We start from the raw sequence: 27,567 nt of genomic DNA, 5'->3' as shown, positions 1-27,567 counted from the left end.
CAGGCCTCTTACACTTTATCCTACAATGTCAATCCAAACATAAACAGTCACATCATTGTAATCTTGAAGCTGCAACATAATGAAGAATAAATTCAAAGCAATTGGAATAAATAAACATTACATTTGACTGAGTAATGTGAATGCTAATTCTTTTGGGATTGACGAAGTACTAATCTAGGACTGAGGGGGCCAATTCTCCTCTCTCTCCCTCTCTCTCTTCACCCCTCTCTCTCTGATTGCTTCTATAACTCAAACACTGAAGGTGTAACCTTCTCATCTACTGTGTCACACTGATCCAGCTTGAGAATAACATTGAGGCTACATATGTTTACAAAGTGCTCCAGGGTTAGGAATTCAGTTGGTGAACAAAAGTGAACGGTCATTCTTGAAACCCACAGAAAATACAATACCTTTTTCTTGCGTTTAACTTTAGTCTAGCTGTATGCCCAACAATATTTACTAGCTACCAACATGTACATATCTATGTACATACAGTCTGGGCCAAAAGTCATACACAAAACAAGTTCAATACATTGTGGAGGGGTGATGTGGTCACAGAAATTGTCTGACAGCCATGACTGGGTTCTTCTGCTTGTATGGCATGATGCAGAGTCCTGTTTCCAGACATAGGTCTTCCAGCAGCCACCCTCTTGACCCAGGGCAGCACTACATCCTTCAGGCACTTGACATAGGCCTCCTGGGAAGATGAATGGAGACATAGCATTGCCATCACTAGTGATCACTCCAAACACCATGATGTTGACTGGATGCTTGATTTTTATCACTTTCAGTACTTGTCCTCCTCAGATTGACACCCAAACACTCTGAAATGATTCTATTGGAGCTTCTGGCACGAATGCAAAGCAGTACAGCATGTCGTTTCCAAATTTCTGGCAGAGTGAATTTCGTCATGGTGTTGTTTTTCTCACAGTGCCAAACTGACCCTACAATACTGTATAGTTAACAAAATCAAAAACAAACAAAGTGCATGTGTGAAATTAAAAATATAAAATGGCAACAGTTTACCCATCACACCCTGTATGTGTATGTATATATACACATGCACACACACACACACACCTAAGTATATATGTGTATGTGTGTATATCATTGTTCCAGTCTGATGTTGGCTAGTTAAACTGTTTGAGAATCAAATGGGATGCCATCCAGTATCTGTCCTGGCTCTTGGTGTTGTTTCAACTGCATCACCACAAATGACTCTGAAACCAAACTACATTTCTCATTACCTTTACCTTGCGTATTATTATTATTATTATTATTATTATTATTATTATTATTGGCAATAACAAGAGAGGAGATGCATGTGTGATCAGCTGCTGGGCTTTCCACTGTAAACACCGTTGCCTAGATATGCACCTTGCAGAAGAGCTTTCTAAAAAAAGAAGCCCATTGTCAGCCATGATGGACGGGGACCCTACAGTTAGGTAAATCATCATCAGCAGTAGTGTTTTACATTTGCTTTTCTATGCTGGCATGGGTTGGATTGGGCTTCTTGAATCAGTGTTCTTCAACTAGATGTCCTTGATGCCTACCCTGCATAGATCAACTTTACATTATGTAGTGAGTACTCTTTTGTTTGTTACCAAAACGTGTGTGTGTGTATATACAGTTGTCTGTTCGTCTTCGCTACGTAAGGTTGGTAGTTTATTTATGATGTGTTCAGAATCAGTTCTGCTGACGATCATTAGACGTAAGTTGAATGTGAAATCACGGTGATACAGAACTAAATTCATTTTTTTAAATGTCTTGCTTTGAAAAACTGCATTTGGGTATGATTAGTATAATTTTGGTAGTAATGACTTTGTCCCTCCTAGTGTGAGGCATTTATGTGTAATAATGCCCTCTATACAATATATATATATATATATGTATGTGTATATATATAAGTATATATATATATATATACACACACGCACACATTCATATGAATGTATATGTCTATATATATATATATCATCATTTAATGTCTAGCATTTAATCTAGCATGGGTGTGTGGGTGTGTCTGTATACACACACACTTACATACATTCCAGATCATGAATATAGATGTGTGTGTATACACATGTGAAGATCACGTTAGAAACTGATATTGAATAGATTCAATAACATAAAACAAATATAAGTTATTGTTATCTAATTCTTTTTCTTTGAAATTTGTAATATTTTAATTTTAGAAAGAAGTGAAAAACAATATCGAATAAATTGCAAAATCTGACTAAATCTCACAATTCTTCATCAGATATAGTTAATTCTGACATCATCATCATCATCACCAGCACTATCACCATGATATGCATACATCTGTGTGTGTTTTTATTTATTTATGTCTGTCTGTCTGTTTTTCTATGCAGATCAGATATTTATAACAATGTATCCTCTCACTATTTTTATTACCAGTTTATGTAGTGCAGTCTTTCACTGGTCATTTGTTTTGTGTGGCCATTGATTGGCTATTCATCTAACATGTTTCACTGGTCATTTCTCTCTAGTAAGGTCTTTCACTGGCTATTCTTCTTGTATGGTTTTGACTCACCATTCATCTAATGCGATGTTTCACTGGTCATTCCTCTAGTATGGTATTTCTTGTGTGGTCTCTGAAAGGACATTCATTTAATCTGGTCTTTGATTGGTTATATGGTAAGTATGGTCTTTCACTGGTCATTCAACTAATGTGGTATTTTGACTTATCATTAATCTAGGACAGTGATTTTTTAACCATGTTCCCTATGGTCCTTGTGAGTCCATATAAGATTTTGTTAAGTTTTATCTGCAATGAATCGGTTATTCTTCTTCAATACACAAAATATTTTAACAATTTTCTTTGTGCAATTCCTAATAATATTTAAATAGAATTATTATTATTATTATTTCTAAGTCTCTCTAGCTTGGTGATAACTTTTAATGATATTTAATTATAACAATACAGTAGTATTTTTTTTATATACTTCAAATGTCTATGAAGGTCCAATAGAGTAAAGTAGGTATCAGAGGGGTCCATAGGCAAAAAAAGGGTTGAGAAGCACTGATCTCGGGTGATCTTTGACTCATCAGTAATCTTGTATGGTGTTTGGTTGGTTGTTCCTCTAGTTTGGTGTTTACTGGTCAGTCATCCGATGGTCTTACGGTGGTAATTAATTTTCAGTAGGATTTTACTGGTCATTCCTTATACATGGTCTCTAAGTTTTTATTTACTTAGTGTGGTCCTCATTTGGTCCTTCTTATGCCTGACTCTCCCCTAGTGCAATCATCACTTAGCATATTCCTTTAGTGAAGGTGCATGGCTCAGTGGTTAGATCATTGAGCTCACAATCACCAGTTCAATTCCCAGATTGGGCTGTGTATTGTGTTTATTTCATGTTGCTCCAGTTCACTCACCTGTAGAAATGAGTTGTGACGTCACAGGTGCCAAGCTGTATCGGCCCCTTTGCCTTTCCCTTGGATAACATCAGTGGCATGGAGAGGGATGCATGGGTGACTGCTGGTCTTCCATAAACAATCTTGCCTGGATTTGTGCCTTGGAGGGGAACTTTCTAGATGCAATCCTATGGTCATTCATGACTGAAGGGGGTCTTTAAGTTCCTTTATTGTGACCATCAATTTGTCGCTCTTCATCTAGTGCGATTCTCAGAGCCAAATTACCTATTGTTCTCCTTAATTTTCATGTCCATCAGTTTACTTGGACTCATAAAAGCCCTTCCTTTATGGGAAGGCAATCAATCACCGTTCGTCAGCTGTACTCTTCTTTTCGTCTTCAACCTCAATTTAATACCAATATTTCTTTTCCTTTTATAATATTTTCATTTTTTTTTTACAGGGATATTTTTTGAAATACCACTTTAAATATAAACCGGTTTTCTATTGTCCTTGAAAAGAGTTAGAACATTTCCAGGAACTGCTTCTATTATTTCACATCATGTCTTGAGAAAGGAAAAAAACAAAACAAAAAAAAATCTACTTTTCCTTATTGATTCTTCTTTTCATCTTATTCGTAGTTTGTTTATTGATGCTTTTTTATGTGGTTCCTTCTCAGAATATGTCATCTGCTATCATAAACTCTCAACTTGACAGCATTGACATAGCATTGCATTATGGCAACTTGTTGTTGTTGTTGTTTTAGGAGTGAGGTTACTTTTCAATTTCTTTGTTCCCAACCATCTTTTTTCTTGTGTTCTTTCACTCTGCTGGCAACTTTTAGAATTCCTTGTATTCGAAATATGTCTTTTTGTTTTTGTTATTTTTTTTTAAGGAATGTCAGGGGATGGATTTTTCTTTCTTCTTTCTTTTTCTTTTTCATCCCCATCTGGGATTGTTATATTTCTTCAGCATTGAATCTCACCAATATATTTGCTCTTATACCAACATATGGAATGGGAATATTGGTTGAGATTGCTGAAAAACTGAAGGGGAAGGATGGGGGGGGGTTAAGTCTACAGAGGAAGAAGTTGGATGCTTGGATTGTTGGTTAGTTACATGATGGAAGAGGGGAAATGCATCATGGGAATTTGGTTAGTTTGTCATTCTCAGGAGATGGTAGAAATCTCTTCTCCCTACTTTTCTTTGCTGACTTGACCTCCTGTTATGCTATGTAATCTAACCTATTGGGGGTAGAGTTTAGGTTGAAGGGTAAATAGCTAGCTTCTTATTGTTTTCTTTTTCTATACTAGTTGTTGTTGTTGTTAGAACTATTACTTTTAATGTATTTCTTTCTATCTTCTGCCTTTTAAAACCCTTTCTTTTACCACTCCACCATCTACAATCCCCAAAAGTCTTTCTCTCAAAAGTAAGTTTTACCAATTCCATAATCCATAACCATTTACCAGCAATACCATCAGCACTACCACCAGCCACTAGCATCACCACCGCCATCACCACCACCACCATCACTAACATCACCACCACCACCACCATCACTAACATCGCCATCACTATCACAAATACCACTGCCATCACCATAATTAACATTATCAATATCACCAGCAACACCATTATCACAACCATCACATTCACCAGTTCCATAATCACCATCTCTGCTTTTGCATACCACACACCATCACACCATTGCTACCACCATTATCATCACTATCATCACTATCATCATCATCACTATCACCAACCTCCAACTTCTTTCCCTCCTCTCTCTCATGCGTGCACGTGCAGCTTTTGCCTGTTTCTTATAGCAAAATAATTCCATCTATTTTGCAAACATTTTGTACTTATTTGCAGATATAACCATCAATAGTTGCATCGATTCAGCTGTTTCATGTGTGTGTGTGTGTGTGTAAGTAAAACAAGCTAACAATAAAATAAGGTTTCTTCCCAGCCTCCTGAGGTCTAAAGTTGACCAAAAGGGTCAACCTTATTTCAATCATTAGATAACCCCCAGTTTCTTTTCCCACATACACTTATACTGTAAAAGATGTGGTCTAGTGGTTAGATTGTTGAGTTCATAATCACAGGAGTTCAATTCCTAGATTAGTTGGAATGTTGTGCCCCAAAACAAGACAATTCATTTCACATTAGCCCAGTCTACTCAGTTTAAATCTTCAGCATTTAAACTGGCCACATCCAGACAAAATATTCTCCTTGTTGTAGGTTTAAACTGGCCAGATCCAGTGTTTCACACCTACTTTACAATATCATTCATTTTTAGAATGATATTTAAAATGGTCACATCTACATTTGACAAAATTATCTGAGCACTAAAGGGTTAACCCTTTCGTTACTGTATTTATTTTGAGATGCTCTGTGTTTCTTCCAATTATGTTAAATATAACGAGTAAAATAACATCATTATCATTGAGCTAGTGTTAAGAACATAAATTGTGACTAAGATTTGGTGGAAGATTTGAATTCAAAACTTATGAAAACAAAACATTTATACTAAAGAGCCAGAGCCAGTTTCAGCCGGGTTGGTAATGAAAGGGTTAAAGTGAGGACCAGCTTGGTGATAGTACGTACAGCCCTTCTCTTCCGCTGTCACATCCTCGTTGTTCCACTGGGTCAAAAGTGGGACAGCCAAGAAGTCATTTCTATCTGCTCACAACTATACAGGGACCTACAACTATTTGTGAGAGCCTGGTACATGCTTCCAAGTCATATTTGCTTGTGAGTAATAGCAATGGGTTTCTTGTTAACAGAGAATAAACAAAGTCCAATGTATGTTATGTAAACATCCATCTACAGTTGTATGATCATCTCCAGGACCATTCTGTCTCTGAGCTGTGCCTTTATATATTCCTGCCTTGCCTCTCTCTTTCTCCTCATTACCTCTCAAACCATCCCTTTCCATTGTCCAATGTTAAACCAACATGGCATAATTGTTTAAGAAGCCAAGAACTGTTCTTGTAATCTGTAGATTTACTATAAAGGTGGTACCAATTCCAAACACAATCTTTCTTGTATATTTATTCTTTGTAATGGTCAATAATTAGAAATAGATTATAGATTTAATAGGATGGAACTTGTACTAGCAACACCACCACCACCACCGTTACTCCTGTCATCACTGCTATCACCATCACCACTATCATTATCATTCATTGTCATCACCACCTTCATCATTACTTCACCATTAGTAACAGTGCCACCACCATTACCATCCTCATCATTACATACACCACCACCACCACCACCTTCATCATCATCATCAATGGACAAATCATAGTCTGGCACTGTCTGCTCTATGGATTTCTTGTGGCACTACATGTCCAGGGTTCAAATGTTGCTAGGATCAGTTGTGCCTTTCTTTCAGGTTTCATAAAATAAAATACCAGTTAATAAGGGGGGGGGTATAATATGGACCCCCATCGGAGTCAATAAAATAAGTACCAGTCAAAGACTGGGGGCAGTGTAATCAACTTACTCCTCCCAAAATTGCTGGCCTTGTGCCAAAATTTGAACTTATTATTGTTATTATCATTATTATTAAAGTGGCGAGCTGGCAGAATCATTAGCACACCAGACAAAATGCTTAGTGGCGTTTTGTCCATCTTTACGCTCTGAGTTCAAATCCTTCTGAGGTTGACTTTATCTTTCATCCTTTCCGGGTTGACAGAATAAGTACCAGTTGAACTCTGGTAATTGACTAGAACCCTTCCCCCTAAAATTTCAGGCCTTGTGTTCTATTGTAGAAAGGATATACTATGTATACGTTCATCATATTTCACTGTCTTTTCCATTTCTTTTTCCCCATCCATTACGTAAATCCCATACAAATTGTCGTCTGTCCTTGTGATATTCTGCTTATCTATGCATCATGGCTAATAAAAGGAATTATTATTATTATTATTATATTTTACTTCTCGGAGCTCTTGATCTTGCTTGATCCAGATAATTCTGTGAGAGCAGACAGCAACCTGTGGTCAAAGGTCTCACAGGGTCTTTCAGGGCCTCTTTCTATGAGTTATAATACTTGGTACCTAGATGCTAAGTATCATGGAAGATACTAAATCACCCAAAAGACAATCTCAAAATCTTCATTGTTCCCATTAGAGCAGTTTTTTGAGCATGCTCTATCCTCATGTCAATTCTGATCTCTCCATCATCATCATCATTATTTAGTGTGTTGAAGAGTAGAAGAGATGTGATTGTCTGTAGATTCTTCCAGATTGGTATAATTCTTGTGGTTGATGTTCAAGTTGAGAGAGAGAGAGACTAATTAGTGCAGAAGTTACCAGAGGGTGGAGGGTCACAACAATATCTTTTACCTTTTACTTGTTTCAGTCAATTGACTGTGGCCATACTGGGGTATTACCTTAAATGGTTTTAATTGAAAAATTTTACCCCTGGACTTATCTTTTAAGCCTGATTCTTATTCTGTTGGTCTCTGTTAAGTTAACTGTTAAGTTACAAGGAGGTAACCACACCAATACCTGTTGTGAAATGGTGGTTGGGGACAAATACAGACATACACACACACACATATATACGACGGACTCCTTTCAGGTTCCATCTTCTAAATCCACTCACAAGGCTTTGGTTGGCCCCTGACGCTATAGTAGAAGGCACTTGCCCAAGGTGCCATGCAGTGGAACTGAACCCAGAACTATGTGGTTGGAAAGTAAGCTGCTTACCACACAGCCACTCCTGTGCAGTAGTAGGCGAGGTGGCTGTAAGCATGGGTGGAGTTACTGCTGCAGTGGACAGAGTTAGTGTAGTGATGAGTGAAATTACTGCGGTGATAGGTGGAGGGTTGGTGTGCCAGTGGTTGGTGGTAGTACTGCATGGTCAACGTCAGAATGATTGTAAATCTAGTCAACCATTTCTGTAGCTACAATCAGAATCGGAAACCGTCCACCATCTCCACCTTTACCACTTCCTGCATTTTTATCTTTATTCACACCACCACCATTATCTCTGTCATGACTTCAGACATCAACACCACCTCCACCGTCTCCACCACCGAAGCCACTCACCACCAATATTAACGATTGGCATTAGTGACATCGTTACATTTTACAGTTTATATATGTTACAAATGTGTGTGTACACACAACACACACACACACATAGAGATGTGTCTGTGTCCATACATGTATATGCTGTGTAATGCCTATCAACATATACATACAAATGCACACACACACACACACACACACACACACACACACACACATGCATGCATGCACCTATGTATGTGAGTTAATCTGTGCACACATTCACACATGGACAGACTTGTGAATTTGGTGTCTTAAGAGCAGAGCAGATCTGGTAGACTTTAATCTGGCATCTCTTTACCATCGTTTGTTGATTAGACCTCTGGCAGGTTGCCAATAATGACAGGAGGCCCGCAGCTTCGCTATTGACATTGCAGGTATCACAAAGCTCTATCAGAATCCCATCAGTACAGGACACCACACACACTGATACACATACAGAAATGCCATATACTCTTTATCAATAGTGCAATCATAAAGTCGGTCCTGGAGTGTGAGGCGGGGGGGGGGTCTATCTCATAGAAATCTCATCAGCCACATTTTGGAGATTTTAATGCTTTGTGTCCATAGATGATGGCTTATCAAAACATCAAGTAGATCAATATACAATGATAAGTGTATATATATGTATGTGTGTGCGTGGGTACACACACACATATATATTGTGATCAATTAGACTATCGGATGTTGTACATTGCTAGTCACAATTCACTTTGCATTGTTTTAGCTTTTGAACAATGCCACTCTGCTGGCTAGGCAGGCGGGCCAACATCCCCACCCTGATCAGAAGACAGCTGAGGGGACTAGGGTAACATGAAATGAAGTGTTTTGCACATAAACACAATGCACTGCTCAATCTTGGAATTGAACCTACAATCATTAGACAGTGTGTGCAACACTCTAACCACTAGGCCACGCACCTTCACATATAAATATTATAATTATCATCATTGTGCATCCAGTTTCTGTACTTGGAAAAGTTGCCAATGTCAGAATCGGGCTCCAAGATGGGGAGCTGGAGGACCAAGTCTTATTCTTATTTGTCATTTTACCTTAGTTTTTATAAGTGTGTGTGTCAGTCCTATCACCAACCACTTTACGGAGTGCACTGGATGCATTTCATTAGGCCACCATCACAAGTGATGTTGCTTTGTATGCAGCAAAGCAAAGGAGCACTCGCAATTCTGTTTGTCCTGGACAAAGGAGTGAGTGTGTGGCGAGGAAACCTGAAACATAGTAATTGGATAGAATAAGTTGAAGAGGGAGAGATGAGGAGGACATAGAAGAGGAATGGAAGAGAGATCGTAATGGTTGGTAATAGGAGAGCAGACAATGTTTGGCAGGGGACAAGAGCACCTTTGTATTTGCTGAGCAGAGGGTGTGGTGTATGTCACTAGGAATGCTCCGCAAGAGAAGTTGTGGTTAGTTGTACTGGAGAGTAATGTTGGTTTCAAAGTTTGGCTCAAGGCCAGCAATTTTAGGGAGGGGATAAGTTGATTATGTCAACTGCAGTGTTCAACTGGTACTTATTTACATTATTTACAATGTGCTGACAGGTGTCCTCGCCTTGTTATGATCATAGCATTTCAGCTGATGTACTCTCCAGCATTTCATCCGGTGTTCTGGTGGAATTTTGAACCCAACCCTTTATTTGACTAATGGGATACACTGTTCACATTCCTAAGATATGGTGCTGATGTTATTTTTCTGTTGGTATTATTTTTCAAGTCCCTGCCTGGGATTGAACTTAGAATCTGAGTGTTAGTAGCCTGCGCTCTTATCCACTATGCTATATAGAGTGAATTTTAGGGTTTATAAACCTAGTATTTTACCTTTTCTTAATACTGGTTTGCTTCGGCTATTATGTCCTGGCATATGTGCAGCCTCTTTTAATTTTCATATTTTCCAGTGGTGTTCTCTGTCGATTATTTTAACTTCATCCCACAGCAGGAGGCAGTCTCCGTTTTTCCATACATGATCAGCTGTATCCAATTTTTCAGCATCCCCTCATGTCACAGTTTTATAATGTTCCTCTACTCTTACTTTAAGGGGGCATTTTGCCTTTGTATAACCTACCACTGCTGCATGGGATAGAGTACATGCAATTTTTGGTCATATTCTATGGGTGGTTTTACTTGGAGAAGATATTTGCAAAGTGTTGTATTCCTTCTGAGTACTGACCTGATGTCATATGGACCGCATATCCTTTGTATCTTTTCCAAGAGGCCTTTGACATAGGGTAAACAGATTGTGCTAAGTTTATGGGTTTCATTCTCTCTCTTCTTCCTAATTAAGAGTGGATAGTTTGTTCTTTAGGTAGTTGTTACATAGCAGATTGTTTCTTAATCTCAACATTTCTTCCTGGTATGTATAAGGATCGCTACTTATAGTCTTTGCCTGATGTTTTAGGCACTGAGCAATCCCTCTCTTTATACTGTATGCATGGTGGGAATTGAAATTGAGGTATCATCCAGTGAAGGTTGGTTTGCAGTATTCAGATGTCCTGAACCCATACTCCGTGCATGTTATTAATACATTCAGGAATGCCACCTGAGTGTCCTTTTCCTTCTCCATTGTGAACTGTATGGATGGCTTTATTGAGTTCACATTATCTAGTAGTACTTGGACATCCTCCTGGTGGGGTCAGTGAATGAAGGTGTTGTCAACATATCGCAGCCACAGGGTTGGTTTTTGTGGTGTTGAGCCTAAAGCCAAATTCTCAAAGTATTCCATGTATATATTGACTATTACCAGTGATAATGATGAACCCATAGCTAAACCCTCTTTTTCTTGATATATATCAGTACCTACTCTGAAGTAGGTAGTTTCTATGCAGAAAGTCAACAATTCCATCAAGTTTTCTATTGGCATACTAGTGCATTCTTTTAGAGCGGTATCCATCACTAGTTTGTCTTGAATTACTGATAATGCTTCATTAGTTGGGACTTTGGTAAACAGACTTACCAAAATATAAAATGGTACTTATTTAATCAACTCCAAAGGGATGAAAGGCAAAGTCAACCTCAGTGGAATTTGATCTCAGAACGTAAAGATGGCTGAAATGCCACAAAGCATTTTGCCTGATGTGCTAATGACTCTGCCAGCTTGATGCATTCCTGGAGGGTAATGTCAACTAGCTGAAGAGAGAGTCTGATGAATAGACAATGATGAGTGAGTGAATAGTCGTTAACCATGGAGGTAAGTAGAGGCTTCTGGAATCGATGCTCTGAGTTTTGTGTTGATGATTTTACAAATGATTGCCGTAGTGAAGCAATATTACAAAATATAAGCAAATAATATTTGTAAGCACATGGAAGTATGCTTATTTATTGCAGTTTTATTGGTTGCTAAAAAAATATTAGAAAGTATGTCACACCTACATCTCTTTAGTTGTCATTCACGGAGCTTTTGTTCATAAAGAAATGAGTGTTTTTTTCCTTCCTTATATCATCATTTTTTAAGGTATGGTAAATCAATTTACTGGGTTTTTGATGTGGCTTTCAGGTGGAAAGTGTTAAAGGAAATAGCGACTATTTTAGCTAGTTGGTAGTTGGAAATTTCCCAATATGTGTCGATGGAGTTGTTTGTAAGAATTCACCGATTCTAATGTTTTATTCAAAATTGCAAGGCTGTTATGGATTGTTGTGTTGCTCTGAAAGCTAAAAATAAAAAATGACACCTTCTGGAGCCATTAATGTAGAAATAAGCCTGTAACATATGATTAGCATTGAAGAGTGAGGTTTGAAGTGGATGATGTGTGTGTGTGTGAGAGAGAGAGAGAGAGGTACTTTGCTTATAATACAGAGGTGGGGGAGTGGTGGATGACATGTTGGGTGATACAATATAACTGAAGTGTTGGTAGTTTTTGTTGATGTTTAGCCCAAGGTCAGCCCTGATTTGACAGTTCTATATTCAAAGATGTTCCAAATATGATTTTTTTGTAAGCAAAAATTAAAACAAAGAAAATTATCTGTTTGTATATCCAATAATGACTTTCTATTTTAAAGATGTTAGGGTATGATTTGAGGGAATTTGGCTACTATTTCTTGCAAATGAGCTTCTCTAGTTGCCCACTTATTGGATCAAAACAACTGCTGAGTTGGTGAGATTGTAGGGGGCAGGTATCTTTAGTACAGTTGGTAGATTTTCATAGCACAGGGAATTGGTGTCTGTTGTATAGAAGATAAGTAGACCAAGGAAGGTACGGCAACGCTAATGTAGTTAGATCTGAAATTGTTGGGCTTTGACTTAAAACCAGATTAAAGAGTGAAGATATTTGGTAACGTAGACATATCCAACCCATGCAGTGAATGTGGAAAAATAGAACCACAGCAATGATGAGAAAGATGACCATAATGATGATGATTATTATCACAATCATCATCATCCCTATTTTTATATTGTTTACATAACTCCCTCCCCATTAGTGAATGCATCTAGATTTCATGATGGATCTAACCAGATTATCTTTTTCTTTCTCCAGATTATCGTTCTCTTTCTAACTCTCCATGATAGTAGGGTGTGCTTTGAGGGGATTTCACTTCTACTTCTCATTGTGTTAATGATTTGCATAGAGACTCCTTCATTGATACGCTGTAGTGGTGGTAAAATGTAGTGTGGAAGAGTGTAGTTGTGTTAGTGTAATGATGATTAGCGTGAAAGGGAGGTGAAATGTAATGGTGGAGAATTGTAGTTGAGGTGCAGTTTGTAAGGGGAGGAGAACTAGTATAGTGGAGATAGTGTTGGGGTAGCAGTAAGAAGTGGAGGTATGTAAGGAGAGGACTGGTGTAGGGTAGTAGTTAGAAGTGGAGGTATAGTATGTAAGGAGGGGACTTGTGTGAGGTATAGTATGTAAGGAGGGGACTGGTGTGAGGTTTAGTATGTAAGCAGGGGACTGGTGTGAGGTATAGTATGTAAGCAGGGGACTGGTGTAGTGGAGGACTTGTGATCCTATAGGGGCTTCCCACTTGTCTCCGGTTCAGTGAGTGTGAAACATTGTAGGAAAGAGTTGGGAGGAGTTATTCAATGGGTGTATATATAAATGAGTATATACATAAAAGGTTTTACTATTGATGAAAGCATTTCAATTAGAAATGTCTGTTTGAAAGACACGTGTCATGTTCGAAGTGATAACAATAAAATATTGTACTTGGAAGCAGGGATTCTTTGAATTGCTGCTTATTTCAATACAAATTGTTGAGCAATTGAAAAATCGACTTCAATATGTAGCAATTAATATAGTCTATCGGTGCACTAAACATTGGTGGTGATGGCAGGGAGGGCCTAACTAAAACATGCACATACATATATATGCATGCATATACATACATACACCTACTCACATGTTATTGTGTGTTTGTGTTTGTGTGTGTAAAGAAAGGGAGAGATACTTGGGTGGATAAGTTGGTGGTTGGAAAGTTAGATGGGTGAATTGTTGGATGGACGAATGGACTAGATTAACGAATGGAGCTAGATTAACGAATGGAGAAAATGCCAGGTTGATAGACCTGTAAATAGCTAGATAGATAGAGAGGTTGATAGACTGGTAGGCAGGTACTTAAATAACCAGACAGACAGATGGATAGACTGGTTGTCAAATTCATTGGTAACCAGACAAATGGATGGATAGATAGCCAAATACATAGGTAACCAGACAGACAGATAGATTGAGATAGACTGACAGTCAAATACATAGGTAACCAAACAGGCAAATAGATAGATATAGGTAGGTAGGTAGGTAGATAGGAGGATGGGTGTGATGTGGGTGGGTGGATGTGTTTCCATACAGTGTAAGATAGAATTAGGCAAGCATTGTAGATCTCATAGACAATAATGATTGTGGCTGGAATATATAAAAGTTTTAGAGAGTTGGAAAGTACAAAGTGAAAGTGGGTGTTCTGGTGAAGCCAATATATTGGAATTAATGGATAAGATGTTACTGGAACATATGGAATATGGGTGTGGTATGATGTGTGTGGGTATGTCTAAGAAGGGAACAGTGGTACTGTAGTACATTAACTCACCCATTGATATGACCTGTCTAGAAAATACAAATATATACATAAATCCCTGTGCAAGTGTGTGTATGTGTGTGTTGATGTAAGCGATATAGTGTTGAAATTGCTATAGATATGCATATGTATGTAAATATGTGACTATGCATACTAATGTATGCGTGTACTCTTTTGTCTATGTATGGATCTGTGTATGTGTGTGTGTGTATATATACACACACACACATATATATGTACATTCCTGCTGTATTTTTTAACTTCTTCATTTTCCTCCCTCGTCTTTTACCCCCATCTCTTACATCCCTTCCTCTTCATCTTCTCCATCTTACCGTCCCCACCTCCTCTCCCCTATTGCCTCTAATAGAACAGCTTGGGGAATCTGGAAGAGCCACAAATGTCAAAAATCAATATTAGTAGTTTAGATGTGAATATCAGATCGATAATCAATAGCCAATAATACTTAAGCAGCACATTGTGACTGGTGGAATGGAACCACTAAAATACAAACACACAACGGCCAGCTGGAGCAAATTCCTATAATGACTGAAAAATACTTCAAATCCAAAATAAAAAAAACCCAGCTTACTTATATCCAGTGTTTTGTTATCAATTTTATTTTTACTTTACCGTAATTATATTATTTTATATAATTATATTTTATTTTCTATATTTTATTTTGTTAAATATATTCTTAGCAAAGGAAGAAAGTTATTAGATAAATGTATATTTGAGTGTCTGGCAAAGAAAAAATATATAAATGTAATGATTTTTATTTTGTGTGTGTGTGTGTGGTGTGTGTGTGTGTGTGTACATAGGTAGGTAGCTAGTTAGATAGTTGTGTGTGTCTTTGTATATCTTTTATCCTATACTTGTTTCAGTCATTGGACTACAGGCCGTCCTGGGGTACTTCCCTGAAATTATTTTGATCTAATAGTCCGTAGTTATTTCTTAAGTCTGATACTTATTCTAGTGACCTCTTTTGCCATTCTGCTAAGTTACGGAGACATAAACGTACCAGCACCAGTGGTCAGGCAGTCGTGTGAGGATTAAACACACACACGTGGCAGGTTTCCACACAATTTCCATCTCCCAAATTTACTTTTATTGGTTGGCCCAGGTACCAAGCAGTGGAACAACCTGAAAGTACACAGTTGCAAAGTGAGCTTTTTAACCACCCACCCTTCTAGCCTATGCTTACGAATGTATGCTTTACATTTATTTTGTGCTTGCTTGCATGGGTTGGACAAATTGTGTTGTCTGAGGCATTGTTTTACAACCAGACTTCCTTCCTGATGTTAGCCCTTACCTGTTTTCCAAGTAAGGTGTTACTTATTCCACACAGTTGCGTAGACAAGAAGTACCCAGGCAATTTGGTGGTTGGAGAAACTAACAACAGCCAATGCTCAATACATTTCTGTACAAGAGATTACAGATGCATACACACACACACTCATGGCATTCTTCTTTAAGTTTCCCAAGGTGCCATGCAATGGGACTGAACCAAAAACCAAGTGGTTGGGAAATGAACTTTTCAACTACACACCCATGCCTCTACCTATACATAAACTTTTGGTCTACAACATGCTTTCATGAATATGTACAGGTATGTGTACATATTTATGTACACACACACACACACACACACACACATAACTACATATAGGCACTGGCATTTGCTGTGTGATAAGTTTGCTTCCCAACTGCATGTCCCTGTGTGACACCTTGGGGCAGTGTCTCCTACTATAGCCTGTGAGTGGATTTGGCTGATGGGAACTGAAATAAGCCTGTTGTGTGTGTGTGTGTGTGTGTGTGTGTGTGTATGTATATAAAGATAGATACACACACACATGTGCGTGTTTGTGTGTCTTTGTCCCCCAATCCCCTACCACTGCCTGAAAAAATAGATAAAAAATACTGGGGTCGATTCATTTGACTAAAAAAGTCATCACCATCACCATCTAACGTCTGTTGACCATGCTGGCATGGGTTGGATGGTTTGACTAGGCTGGCACACTGGAAGATTGAACCAGATTCCAGTCTGATTTGGCATGGTTTTCCATGGCTGGATACCCTTCCTAACACCAACCAGTCTGAGAGGGTAATGGGTGCTTCTATGTGCCACAGGCACTGGTGCCATTTGCATGACACCGGGATGCTTTTATGTGCCACCAGCATGGGTGCCAATTTGTGTGACACCTGTACCTTCTACGACTGCAATTTTGCTCAGCTTGATGGGTCTTCTTGTCAAGCACCACATAATGCCAAAGGTCTCGATCACTGGTCATTGCCTCTGTGAGGCTCAAAGTTTGAAGATCATGCTCCACCACCTCGTCCCATGTCTTTCTGCACCTACCTCTACCACAGATTCCCCTCTATAGAGGTTAGCACTTCTTTACACGGCTGTCCTAGTCCATACGCATCACATAACCATACCAGTGCAGTCTAGTGTGTATCTGTATATATATGTGTATATATATATACACACACACATACACACACACACTATTTTATTTCATGTATGTGTATTTATATATTTATGTATTTTATTTCATGTTTATCAATTCTACTACTTTTATTTTCTCTTAACATTTAAACTTTTCTTACAAAAGGCAATTACTTTGTATTTGCTTTTATATATATATATATATATATATAATATATATATATATATATATATATATATATATATATATATTATTTCAAAGATATCCCCATCTCTGCCCTTATTTTTATCATGTCCTCCATTTTCTTCCTATCAATTTCTAGCCAATTTCCCTCATTAATTCTACAACCAAATACATCTACACCATTCGTCTAATATATGTGTATGCACACATACATACATACATACATACATACATACATATATATATATACACACACACCACACACAATACCTTATAGTTAATCTTTTAGATATATATGCAATTACTTCTCGTTATTTCATACTCATTTTATTGCTCTTCAGAAGATGGTTTGGGTTAGTTTTACATTTTACTATATATATATATATTAATTTTAACACCACCACCACCACTACCTCCCTCTGTTACTTATTATGTTTAAAAATGTACTTTTATCTTTTAGAGCTTTGCAAAGCCACACACACACACACACTTTCTCTCTCCTTCTGTCTCTGTCTAAATGACCATTAAAAAAAATTATATCTTATCGCCAAAAGTTAAAATTGTAAATGATGAATGGATGATGGATGGTGGGTGAAGTAAATATATACATGTGTGTATTTATCATCATCATCATTCATCACAATTATTTTACACCCATGTAAAATATATGTATGTATGGATGTGTGTATGTGCGGGTGTACATACATACATACATACATACATACAGTAGTTGTGCATTGCCAATCTTTTCACTTTTGTTAAAGTGATGAAAAAAATTACTCTAAATTGGAAAATAATTTGCGATTGATTTCATGTATGTGTGTGTGTAGGTGCAAGTATGTATACATGAACTGGAAGTGTGTTTGTGTGTGTTGCCAAGACACATCACTGCCCTCTGATAACAGTTGTTATTGATGCTATTGCGTTGGTTACTTTATTCATTAGTCTTGAATGATGAAACTGGCATTGGTGGTTCATATCTTGTCAACAGCACCAGCTCTCTACATCTAGAATACTATTAGGTTGTCAAGTATGAAATTAGTAGTAAGGTGTATGGTAAACTTTGACATCTGATCATTTTGCACCATTATTATATTTTGACAATCTTTATTTTTTGTTAGAAAGCTGCCACATCTATTTTTTTATTCTAACTCATTTTGTGCTTTATAAAGTATTTATAAATCATTTTTTGCTGCTTTTGTTTAGAGATGGATAAGTTGAAAATTTGTAGTTTTGAAATAGGAGTTCTTTCTTGCAAACAGACAGTATCAAATTGGTTTGCAAAATTTTGTTCTGGTAACTTTGACCTCACAAATGAGCAACACGATTGACTAGAAACAAAGGTGGATAATGACGAACTGAAAGCCACCATCGAGTCAGATCCATCTCAAAGTGCCTGTGAATTATAATTGTTGTTTGGTGTTAGTAAGCAAACAATATTGACTCACCTTGTTCAAATCGGTAAAGTGAAAAAGTTGGATAAGTGGGTTCCACATGAACTCAATGAAAATCAGAAGCAGCAACGTTTGGAAGCCTGCATTATGCTACTTTCCTGACACAAAATTGAATCATTTTTTAATCGAATTGTAACATGTGATGAGAAATGGATCCAATACAGCAACCATAAATGTTCAGCACAATGATTGGACAAAGACAACCTCCCAAAACACAATCCAAAAAGCAAAATTCATCAAAAGAAGCTGATGGTGTGTGTTTGGTGGTCTGGCACAGGTGTGATCCATTATGATTTCATTAAACCTGGCTCATCAATCATGGCCAAAGTATACTGCAATCAACTGGACCAAATGATGCAGAAACTTACAAAAACAGCCTAGATTAGTCAACAGATCCACTCCTATTTTATTGCAAGACAACGCCAGACCACACATCGCAAAAATGACATGGACCCTAGTATTTGTTTCTTTTTGTTTTGTTCTTTTAAAGCCTGGTACTTGTTTTGCCACTCACTTTTGCCAAACAATTAAGTTATGAAGTTGTAAATAAATTAACATCGGTTGATCAGCAGCTGGAGAGGTGACAAGCACAAAGACATCCTTATATACATACATGCAAGTGCCAATCTCTTGAAGAGGAGGAACATGGGCAAGTGGGAGACCCAGGAAGACGTGGGATAGAGTACTGAAGAACAACCTCAGGAAGCTGAACCTTTCAGGTGAGATGGCAAAGGACCGAGACACCTGATGCCTGGCAAGAAGACCCTTATCCCACCGCAGAAATGTTATAACTAATCCTTCTGGTGGTGTAAAGCACTCATGACCGTTCCACCTAAAAGCACCCATGCAGTGCCCTGCAAAAGTGCCTGTGCAGCACCATGTGAAAGCACACATGTGGTGCCACATGAAAGCACCCTGCACACTCTGTAAAGAGGTTAGCATTAGGAAGGGTCACCAGCCATGGAAACCATGCCAAAGCAGACTGGAATCTAATGGCAGCCCCCCCCCCCCACACACACTTGCCAGTGTGAACAAAGGATGTTAAATGATGACACACACAACAGGCTTCTATACAGTTTCCATCTACCGAAGTCCCTCATAAGGCCTGGGATTGTGTTAAGACACATCTCCTAAGTGCTGCTTAGTGGCATTGAACCGGAGACCAAGTGGGTTCAAAGCAAGCTTCTTAACCTCATAGCCATGGAAGGAGGGACAGAGCCCATAACTGTAACCATGTGAAGGTGGAAGTTATTCTTTAAACCAGACCCTCAGCCTGAATGTTTGAGGGCCCTGCTGAAGACATCCAAAGTGACTGAGATAGAGTTTGTAATAGTGGTGGTGGTGAAGATGGGGTTGAATGTTGGGCTTGTGGTGACGGTGGTAGTTCTTAACCTGTGGGGAAAATAGTATCAAAAGTGTTGGTAATAGTAGTGGTGGTGATGGTGGTGGTAGCTTTTATGAATAATAGTGATGATGATGATAAAGGTAGATAGATGCTGGCAAAATTGTAGTGATGGTTGTGGTGAGGATAGATGGATATTAATATGGCGAGAGGTAATGGTTGGGGTGGTCTTACTAATTCCTTTACTTAATCTTGTAGTTTCTATTTCCAATTTTCTTAATTATCATTGTTGTCATCATCACCATCATCATCATCATCACCAGTTGTTGTGATGGTTGTGGTATGACTGAAGTACTTTAATTTTCTTGTTAATCTTGTTGTAACTTCTTCCATCTTATTACTCATCATCATCATCATCATCATCACTGGTAGTAGCAGTAGCAGCAGGAGAACCATTACCATCGCCACCACCACCACCTTCATCATCATCATCATCATCACCATCAGTGAACACCATTTATCAGTGGAACATGTTCAGTCACGTAGCAGAGCTCTAAAGAAGGATTTACTCCAGAGAGGAAGAAGATCTTGCATAATTTCTTCATTAGTTTTTAAGCTACCCCAACACACCATGCATGCTTGCACACACACACACACACACACTTTTACATACTTAAACATACATGCATACTCACAGACATGCCCATAAATATTTATATATACACACACAAACATATATATATATATATACATCTACATTACCACACACACACACAAAGCTATATTCCTCATTAATATGGACTGATGAAGATGAGAAATAAATGATCTCGCACAGTTTCTTCATTTCTTTTTTTTTTATTTTGCTTCCACTCATGCCCTACCAACCTTTCTCTTTCTCTCTCCTACACACAGGTATATATTGTAATATAACATATCATCATACCATCATCTCTTTACATTGTGTTGTGGGGGGGAAGAGAGGAGAAACAGAGGTACTCCCACTCCTTTTTGACTTCATTGTTTTATACTCCTGCCACTAATACAACATGTTATTGAGGCTTATTTCCTACTCTAAGAGTTGTTTTGCTAATCCACTTTATAGTGTCTGTCAGGAGCTGAGACGGGGGAAGTGGTGGTTGTGTTAGTGATTAAAGACCCACATGGCTATAGATACAATCCTTGTGTTCCTCTTCAGGCTAATGCTCTTCTAAAAACCATATTTTATCCCTCTCCTTTGTTCAACATATTGTGTTAATGCATTGTGAAAGCCCCTCCCCCTCTTTTATCTTATACTAATTTGCTATTTCTCCCTCGTGATTCTGCATCTGTAATGTTGGTTATTGACTGAGGAGGGCAGAGAGAATGAAAGAGGAGGGGTGTTGGAGAAAATTGATTCTTGCATCCTCTGAGAATCTTTAGAAAATGGTAATATAAGAACAGTAGGTAAGGAAATTGCATATAATGGTCTCTGGAACCATTAGTGGAGGAGGTAAGGCACGAAGGATTGTGGTATTCTAAATGTAAGGGATCCCTTTCAATATAAATAGATCTTTCGCTATTTATTACTTCTTAGATAGTAAAACAGACTCCCCAAAATCCTTTGATGGAATGGTTATTAAGGCTAGCTGTATCATAAGACCACCAAAGATGGAGATAGATTAACAATATCTTGAGAAATTCTCCAGTTTTCTGAGTCTGTTGCTCCAGGAGACATTTCCTTGGCATTACTTTCTCTAAAACATAGAATTAAGTACATATTGTAATATGAATGCCATTTCTGATCTCAGAGAATGAAGAATTCAATGAAAGATATACAGCTAAAATATTGAGTTGTGTTGGACAATGTTGTAATTGTTGTTGTTGTTTGGCTCCAGCTTAGTTACAGTCCTGCTTACCAATGATATCAAAAATATTCCAGCTATGACAATCCTATTTTCTTTTTCTTTTTTCCTTTTCTTTTTGGCTTTTCAAACATAGAATATCTTGAATTACATAACTCCAAGTGACTTTCATTTTCTTCAGAAAATGTAATTTGAGAGTAATTTAGTTGTTCTTTCTAGCCATCCAAGTGGCCACATAACAGTTCCTATGAGGTACCGTCTGTGATTCGGGTGATGTCTTCTAGAAGTTTGAATGAGTTTTCCAACTGGAGTTAGGGATTGATAAAATAGTACCCGTTTAGTACTGGGGTCAATTTAATCGACTAACCCTCTCTCCCAAAAATTTCAAGTGATTTGTAGAAAGGATTATTATTATTAAGTGTCTCCTATTATAACCTCAGGCCCAACAAAGCCTTGTGAGTGGATTTGGGAGAAGGGAAACTCGAAGAAGCCTATCTCTCTTTCTCTCTCTCTCTCTCTCTATATATATATATATATGTGTGTGTGTGTGTGTGTGTTTGTCCCCCACAACCGTTTGACAACAGATGTCGGTTTGTTTACATCTCTGTAATATTAGTGGTTCAGCAGAAGAGACTAATTGAATAAGTACCAGGCTTAATGAAAAAAGTACTGAGATTGGTTTGTATGATTAAAGGAAAGAAACTCTTCAATGCATTGCCCCAGCTGGCCATAGCAGGTAAAAAGATAAAGAAAAATTATATATTTTTGTTAGCAAAGACTTGGAAGTTTTAACAGTGGTCAGCTTCATGATATATATATATATATATTTATATATAGATATACATATACTACATCCTATTGTCTGGCTCACAATCATGTGGTAGTGAGTTCGATTTTCAGACAGGGATGTGTGTTGTGTTCTTGAGCAAGACCCTTTATTTCGCGTTGCTCCAGTTCACTCAGCTGTAGAAATGAGTTGTGATGTAACTGGTGCCAAGCTGTACTGGCTTTTGCCTTTCCCTTGGATAACATCAGTGGTGTGGAGAGGGGTGGCTGATATGCATGGGCAACTTCTGGCCTTCTATAAACAACTTTGTCCGGACTTTGCCTGGGAGGGGAACTTTCTAGGTACAATCCCATGGTCATTCAAGATCAAAAGGCATCGTTATTTTCAATCTCCAAGACCAACATAATTCCTTATTAATAGACCGGATCTAACCTACACTCCATCAATACATGTTTCACTCTTGTCTGCATCAGTACCCCAGGCCCACCCCTATTATGTGAATCACACAAATACATTGATGTCTCATTTATTCATATATTGTTGTTGTTGTTGTTATGTACAGGGCAATACAGGATTGGGGTTCAGCATTGCTGGAGGTAGCGACAACCCCCACATTGGAGAAGACCCAAGTATCTACATCACCAAAATTATACCTGGTGGAGCAGCTGCTGCTGATGGCCGGCTAAGGTAAGCATTCACCTGTAATACCTGTCACTAGTGATGGTGGCAGTGCTGTTCATACATTTGTTGGTTGCATTGTTCTAGCTGTTCTTATTGTGTTTCCCCTACTGCTCTTGTTGTTCTTTATACCCAGGTCAACCTTGTCTAAACTGTGACCAAAGGAGATTTGGTTGCTATATCTAGCAATTCAGGTGACCAGTAGCTTTGTTTCTACAGAAACTATAATGGTGGTATAGTTTTCATTTTCTTTGGCATTTTGCAAGCGTTAGGTGAGAAGAGAATCTAGATCTGAAGTTCATTGGTTAAGGAAATGTCATACATCCAGATGTTGTGAGGCCTCTGTCTATCAGTGTTGTGCATAGAATCGCTTAGGGAGACACCAAGATGGATGGATGAATTACTGGAAGATAAAGTACAAAACAAACTTTAACTGTGTGGTTTCAGGTTCAACTCTAACATGCAACAATTTGCACAACTGTTTTCTACAGTAGCTTCTGGCTGATTCAAGCCTTGTGAGTGGACTTGAGTAGATGAAAACTGAAAAGAAGTTTGTTATATATATATATATATATATATATAGTGTGTGTGTGTGTGTGTGTGTGTGTGTATATATACACAAATTTCATCAAATTTCTCGAGCTGAATATTGTTACTTATTTCAACAGCTTATCAACTGATTTTGCATCTTTGAAGATGTCTGAATAGGATATTCCTTATTTGAAAATCCTATGGGTTTGTGAACTGGAAGACATCTGACTGTAAAACAATGCCTCAATAGTTCCTTCATCTAATCCATGTTAGTATGGGAAAATGGACATAAAATTCAATGAACAAATGAATGTATGTATATGTCCACACTCACACACACACACATTCAATAGATGGATAGGTAGGCACATGTTGCACAGACTTATCAGTATACACGTATATCTTACACCCACACACACGTGTTCATATATATTAGATAGGTAGGTAGGTGGGTGGATGGATGGATATACATACTACTATTGGCAGAAAATCTCATTAGTTGGAAAGAAAGAAAATATTCCTTCATGCCTCTCCATTGTCTTCAAATGAAGAATTCAAAAGTGACTTAAACACATTAAATGATGTTTAAAATATAAGCTGCTTGCAATTTTCTCTGCTGCAGAACGTGAACATCTGTGGAATGTTTCAATAAAATTATTTGCTACTTATGTAAGCAAAGAACATAGATTAGCCGACGCTGCTAACTTGTCTTCTAATTCTTCCTTATCTAAATCGAAAATAAACCAAAGAACACTTAAAATAGAAAAAGAAAAGTCTATATTCAATTTGCAAACTTCAATCTTGAGATCGAAACACTTTGCATTTATATTTACTAAAATATTTTGATATAATTTGTTACATTTTACTTTCCACTAATAGTCAACACAACAGACGATTTCTAGATGTATTTTCTAGTTTGAAAAGCAAGACCATATTAATATAAATGTATGTATCCGTGCATACATGGTGATTGCTCCATTTTCACAGTTGTTTGTCATCTCCTTGTGCTTCCTTATTGTCAGTGGCATTTCTGACTTTCCATCCATGACCTTGCAGATGACTGTCCAGTCCCATTACAGATCTGCATAGTTTGAAGCAAAGGTGACCGACAAAAGTTGTAACTTATTGTGCACTTGGATGGAATGACAAATGAAGTTACCATAAAGAGACACCTGTACATCATTATAATGACAAGTACTTGCACAACATGAATACCACCCTCTGAGACTGTAATTAGTACCTAGTGACTGGCCAAAGTGAGATGACATGTAATCACATGAAACTGCAGGTTTTATGTCAGTGTCCCTTTCCTAGAAGGATGCTCTCTCTCAACAATTAAACATCCCTCACTTCCAGTGGTTTTACTGCATGCCCTGACACCAAATAAGATTATTTCTGCATCCCCATGCTCAGATGGAATGTCATCCCATATGCTAGTTAACCCATAGCTAGGACCCTAAGAGGTGCTACTATTTTGGGTTTTAGTAGAACTAGGAACAGCAGTGGCTTAGGGGTGGTTAATACCTCTCCTGAATGAAGTTTAAGCATACACACACAATCACACACACAATTACACACACACACACACAATCACATACACAATCACATACACAATCACACACACACACACACACACACACATGATGGGTAACAAGAAAAATGGTTCCAAGGGTTGTTATATCTGGAAGTGCAAAAAGGGGGAAATTCTCTTCTCATATAACTACAGCTGTTGAAGTAATATGGCCTTAGTTAGAAAGGTGTGTCTTATGAAGATGAATTGTGGGCAAGGCTTCACAGGAACAGATTGGGTGCAGGACCATATATATTAACACTGTGCTTTTAGGACTTAATTTTTGCTGAGATGGGTGGGTCTCCTTGAGCACAGCAATTTATCAAATAACTCAGTCCTTTGTTGTCATCCCCATTTGGGTTAGCAACTTGAATTCAGTATTCACTATTTTGTCTCGCATCTTCCTAGGTCTCCCTCTTCTACGAGTTCCAGCCATATTTAATGATTAGCACTTATTTGTGCAGCAGGCTCATCCATCTGCACCACATCATCATAACAGTACCGTCTTCTCCCTTACACACGGATGCTTTTATGTTCAGTGTTTCCTCTCAACACTGGACATGCACGTAGATGTTGCACATCTAGTGGAACCTACTTGCTTCATATCTTTCTAGTCTTCACATGTCCTTTTGCAATCATGGGCCATATCTCACTATGACATAGCATTGCTGTTCATACACACCGCATCATGTGTGTATACATATCCGTTTATATATTCATGTGTAAATGCGTGTGTGTGTGTATCTGTACCAATGTATACATATACATCTGTATGTGTGTGTGTTTAGCTTTTAAAACTTAAGTCAAAACGAGAGTTGGTAATATGTTGTAAATACTCATGCGATAGGATAAGAATTGGTGAGTTTTTTATGATTTTCATTCCACTTGGAAACCAGAATGAACATTTTTTAAAAAATGTTTTCTTTATATTTTTATTTTTCAAATTTCAATTTGTTCAGTCTATTTTAAGAAAACTTGGATTTTTATTTGGCTGTTTTATTTGTCTTATGAATATACCTTCCTATCTAAAATATTTTCTGTTTATAAAAAGTATTACAAGCTTCAAAGAAGCTAGATTTGCTCTCAAAATACCATCTTCAAGGACTGTTCTCTCATTAAACATGATTCACAACACTGACTCCAGTTTTTGTGTCCGATGAATGAAGTCATTATTAATGTGGTTCGCCTCTATAGAAATCGGTAAGATCTGCTTAGCAGCACTCATCATGCTCTGTGAATCCAGTTTTTTCTACCACAGGCCAACCGTCCTTGCTGGTATTTATTCTTGCACTCTAAAGTTCTACCTATTACTCTCTTTCATTTAAAATATTTAATCAAACATCAAACTAGATAGAATGGGAGAAAAATTTTATTATTTTATTACTGAAATCACAACTTTATCACATTGCTATAGAAACACTGTGTGGGGTGAGGCGGGAGCTTGTGTACACATGTTTGTTTCTGTTTATATGTACAGAGATGTGGGTGTGTGTGTCTATATATCTGTATGTCTGTATACATTATATATATATATAGATATAGATATGTGTGTGTGTATTTGTGTATATAGTTAATCCAAACATGAAAACACAGAACAAGTATAGTGTTATAGGATGCTCAAGGAGGCGCAATGGCCCAGTGGTTAGGGCAGCGGACTCGCGGTCGTAGGATCACGGTTTCGATTCCCAGACCGGGCGTTGTGAGTGTTTATTGAGCGAAAGCACCTAAAGCTCCACGAGGCTCCGGCAGGGGATGGTGGTGATCCCTGCTCTACTCTTTCACCACAACTTCTCTCACTCTTACTTCTGTTTCTGTTGTACCTGTATTTCAAAGGCCGGCCTTGTCACTCTCTGTGTCACGCTGAATATCCCCGACAACTACGTTAAGGGTACACATGTCTGTGGAGTGCTCAGCCACTTGCACGTTAATTTCACGAGCAGGCTGTTCCGTTGATCGGATCAACCGGAACCTTCGTCATCATAACCAATGGAGTGCTTCCACATATAGGATGCTCAGGAAAGGAAGGAAAGAAGCAAGATTTTACATTTCGAGCAGAGCTCTTCATCAGAAACATAGAAAAAGGAAAGGTCCAAGGAAGGGAAAACAGAGAAAGAAAATCGCCAACGATACACACGCGGTCACATATTGAATGACCAGAAGGGAATGGGTGAAGAAAAAGTTCTTTCAAAGACAGGAGAGTGCAAGAGGAGGAGGTATGTGTGTGTGTCTATGTATATATATATTATATAATTATATATATATATTAT

General features: G+C 38.0%; 1 protein-coding gene across 11 annotated transcripts in view; it reads left to right on the top strand.

Moving 5' to 3' along the window:
• Window positions 1–27,567, top strand: part of LOC115222095 (disks large 1 tumor suppressor protein) — a 598,849-nt gene that overhangs the window by 343,072 nt on the left and 228,210 nt on the right. For 10 of the 11 annotated variants that reach the window (XM_029792201.2, XM_029792206.2, XM_029792205.2 and 7 more), the window contains one exon: window positions 23,084–23,208. The exons of the other annotated variant lie outside the window; for it this stretch is intronic. In XM_029792201.2, the coding sequence (XP_029648061.1) occupies window positions 23,084–23,208 (125 nt within the window). The remainder of the gene's footprint in view (window positions 1–23,083; window positions 23,209–27,567) is intronic. 11 annotated transcript variants of the gene reach the window in all.

The sequence above is a fragment of the Octopus sinensis genome, linkage group LG19, assembly GCF_006345805.1.
Source record: "Octopus sinensis linkage group LG19, ASM634580v1, whole genome shotgun sequence".
In the NCBI taxonomy this organism is placed as follows: domain Eukaryota; kingdom Metazoa; phylum Mollusca; class Cephalopoda; order Octopoda; family Octopodidae; genus Octopus; species Octopus sinensis.
The sequence above is the reverse complement of the archived record's forward strand: the minus strand, read 5'-3'. Positions and strand labels throughout refer to the sequence as shown.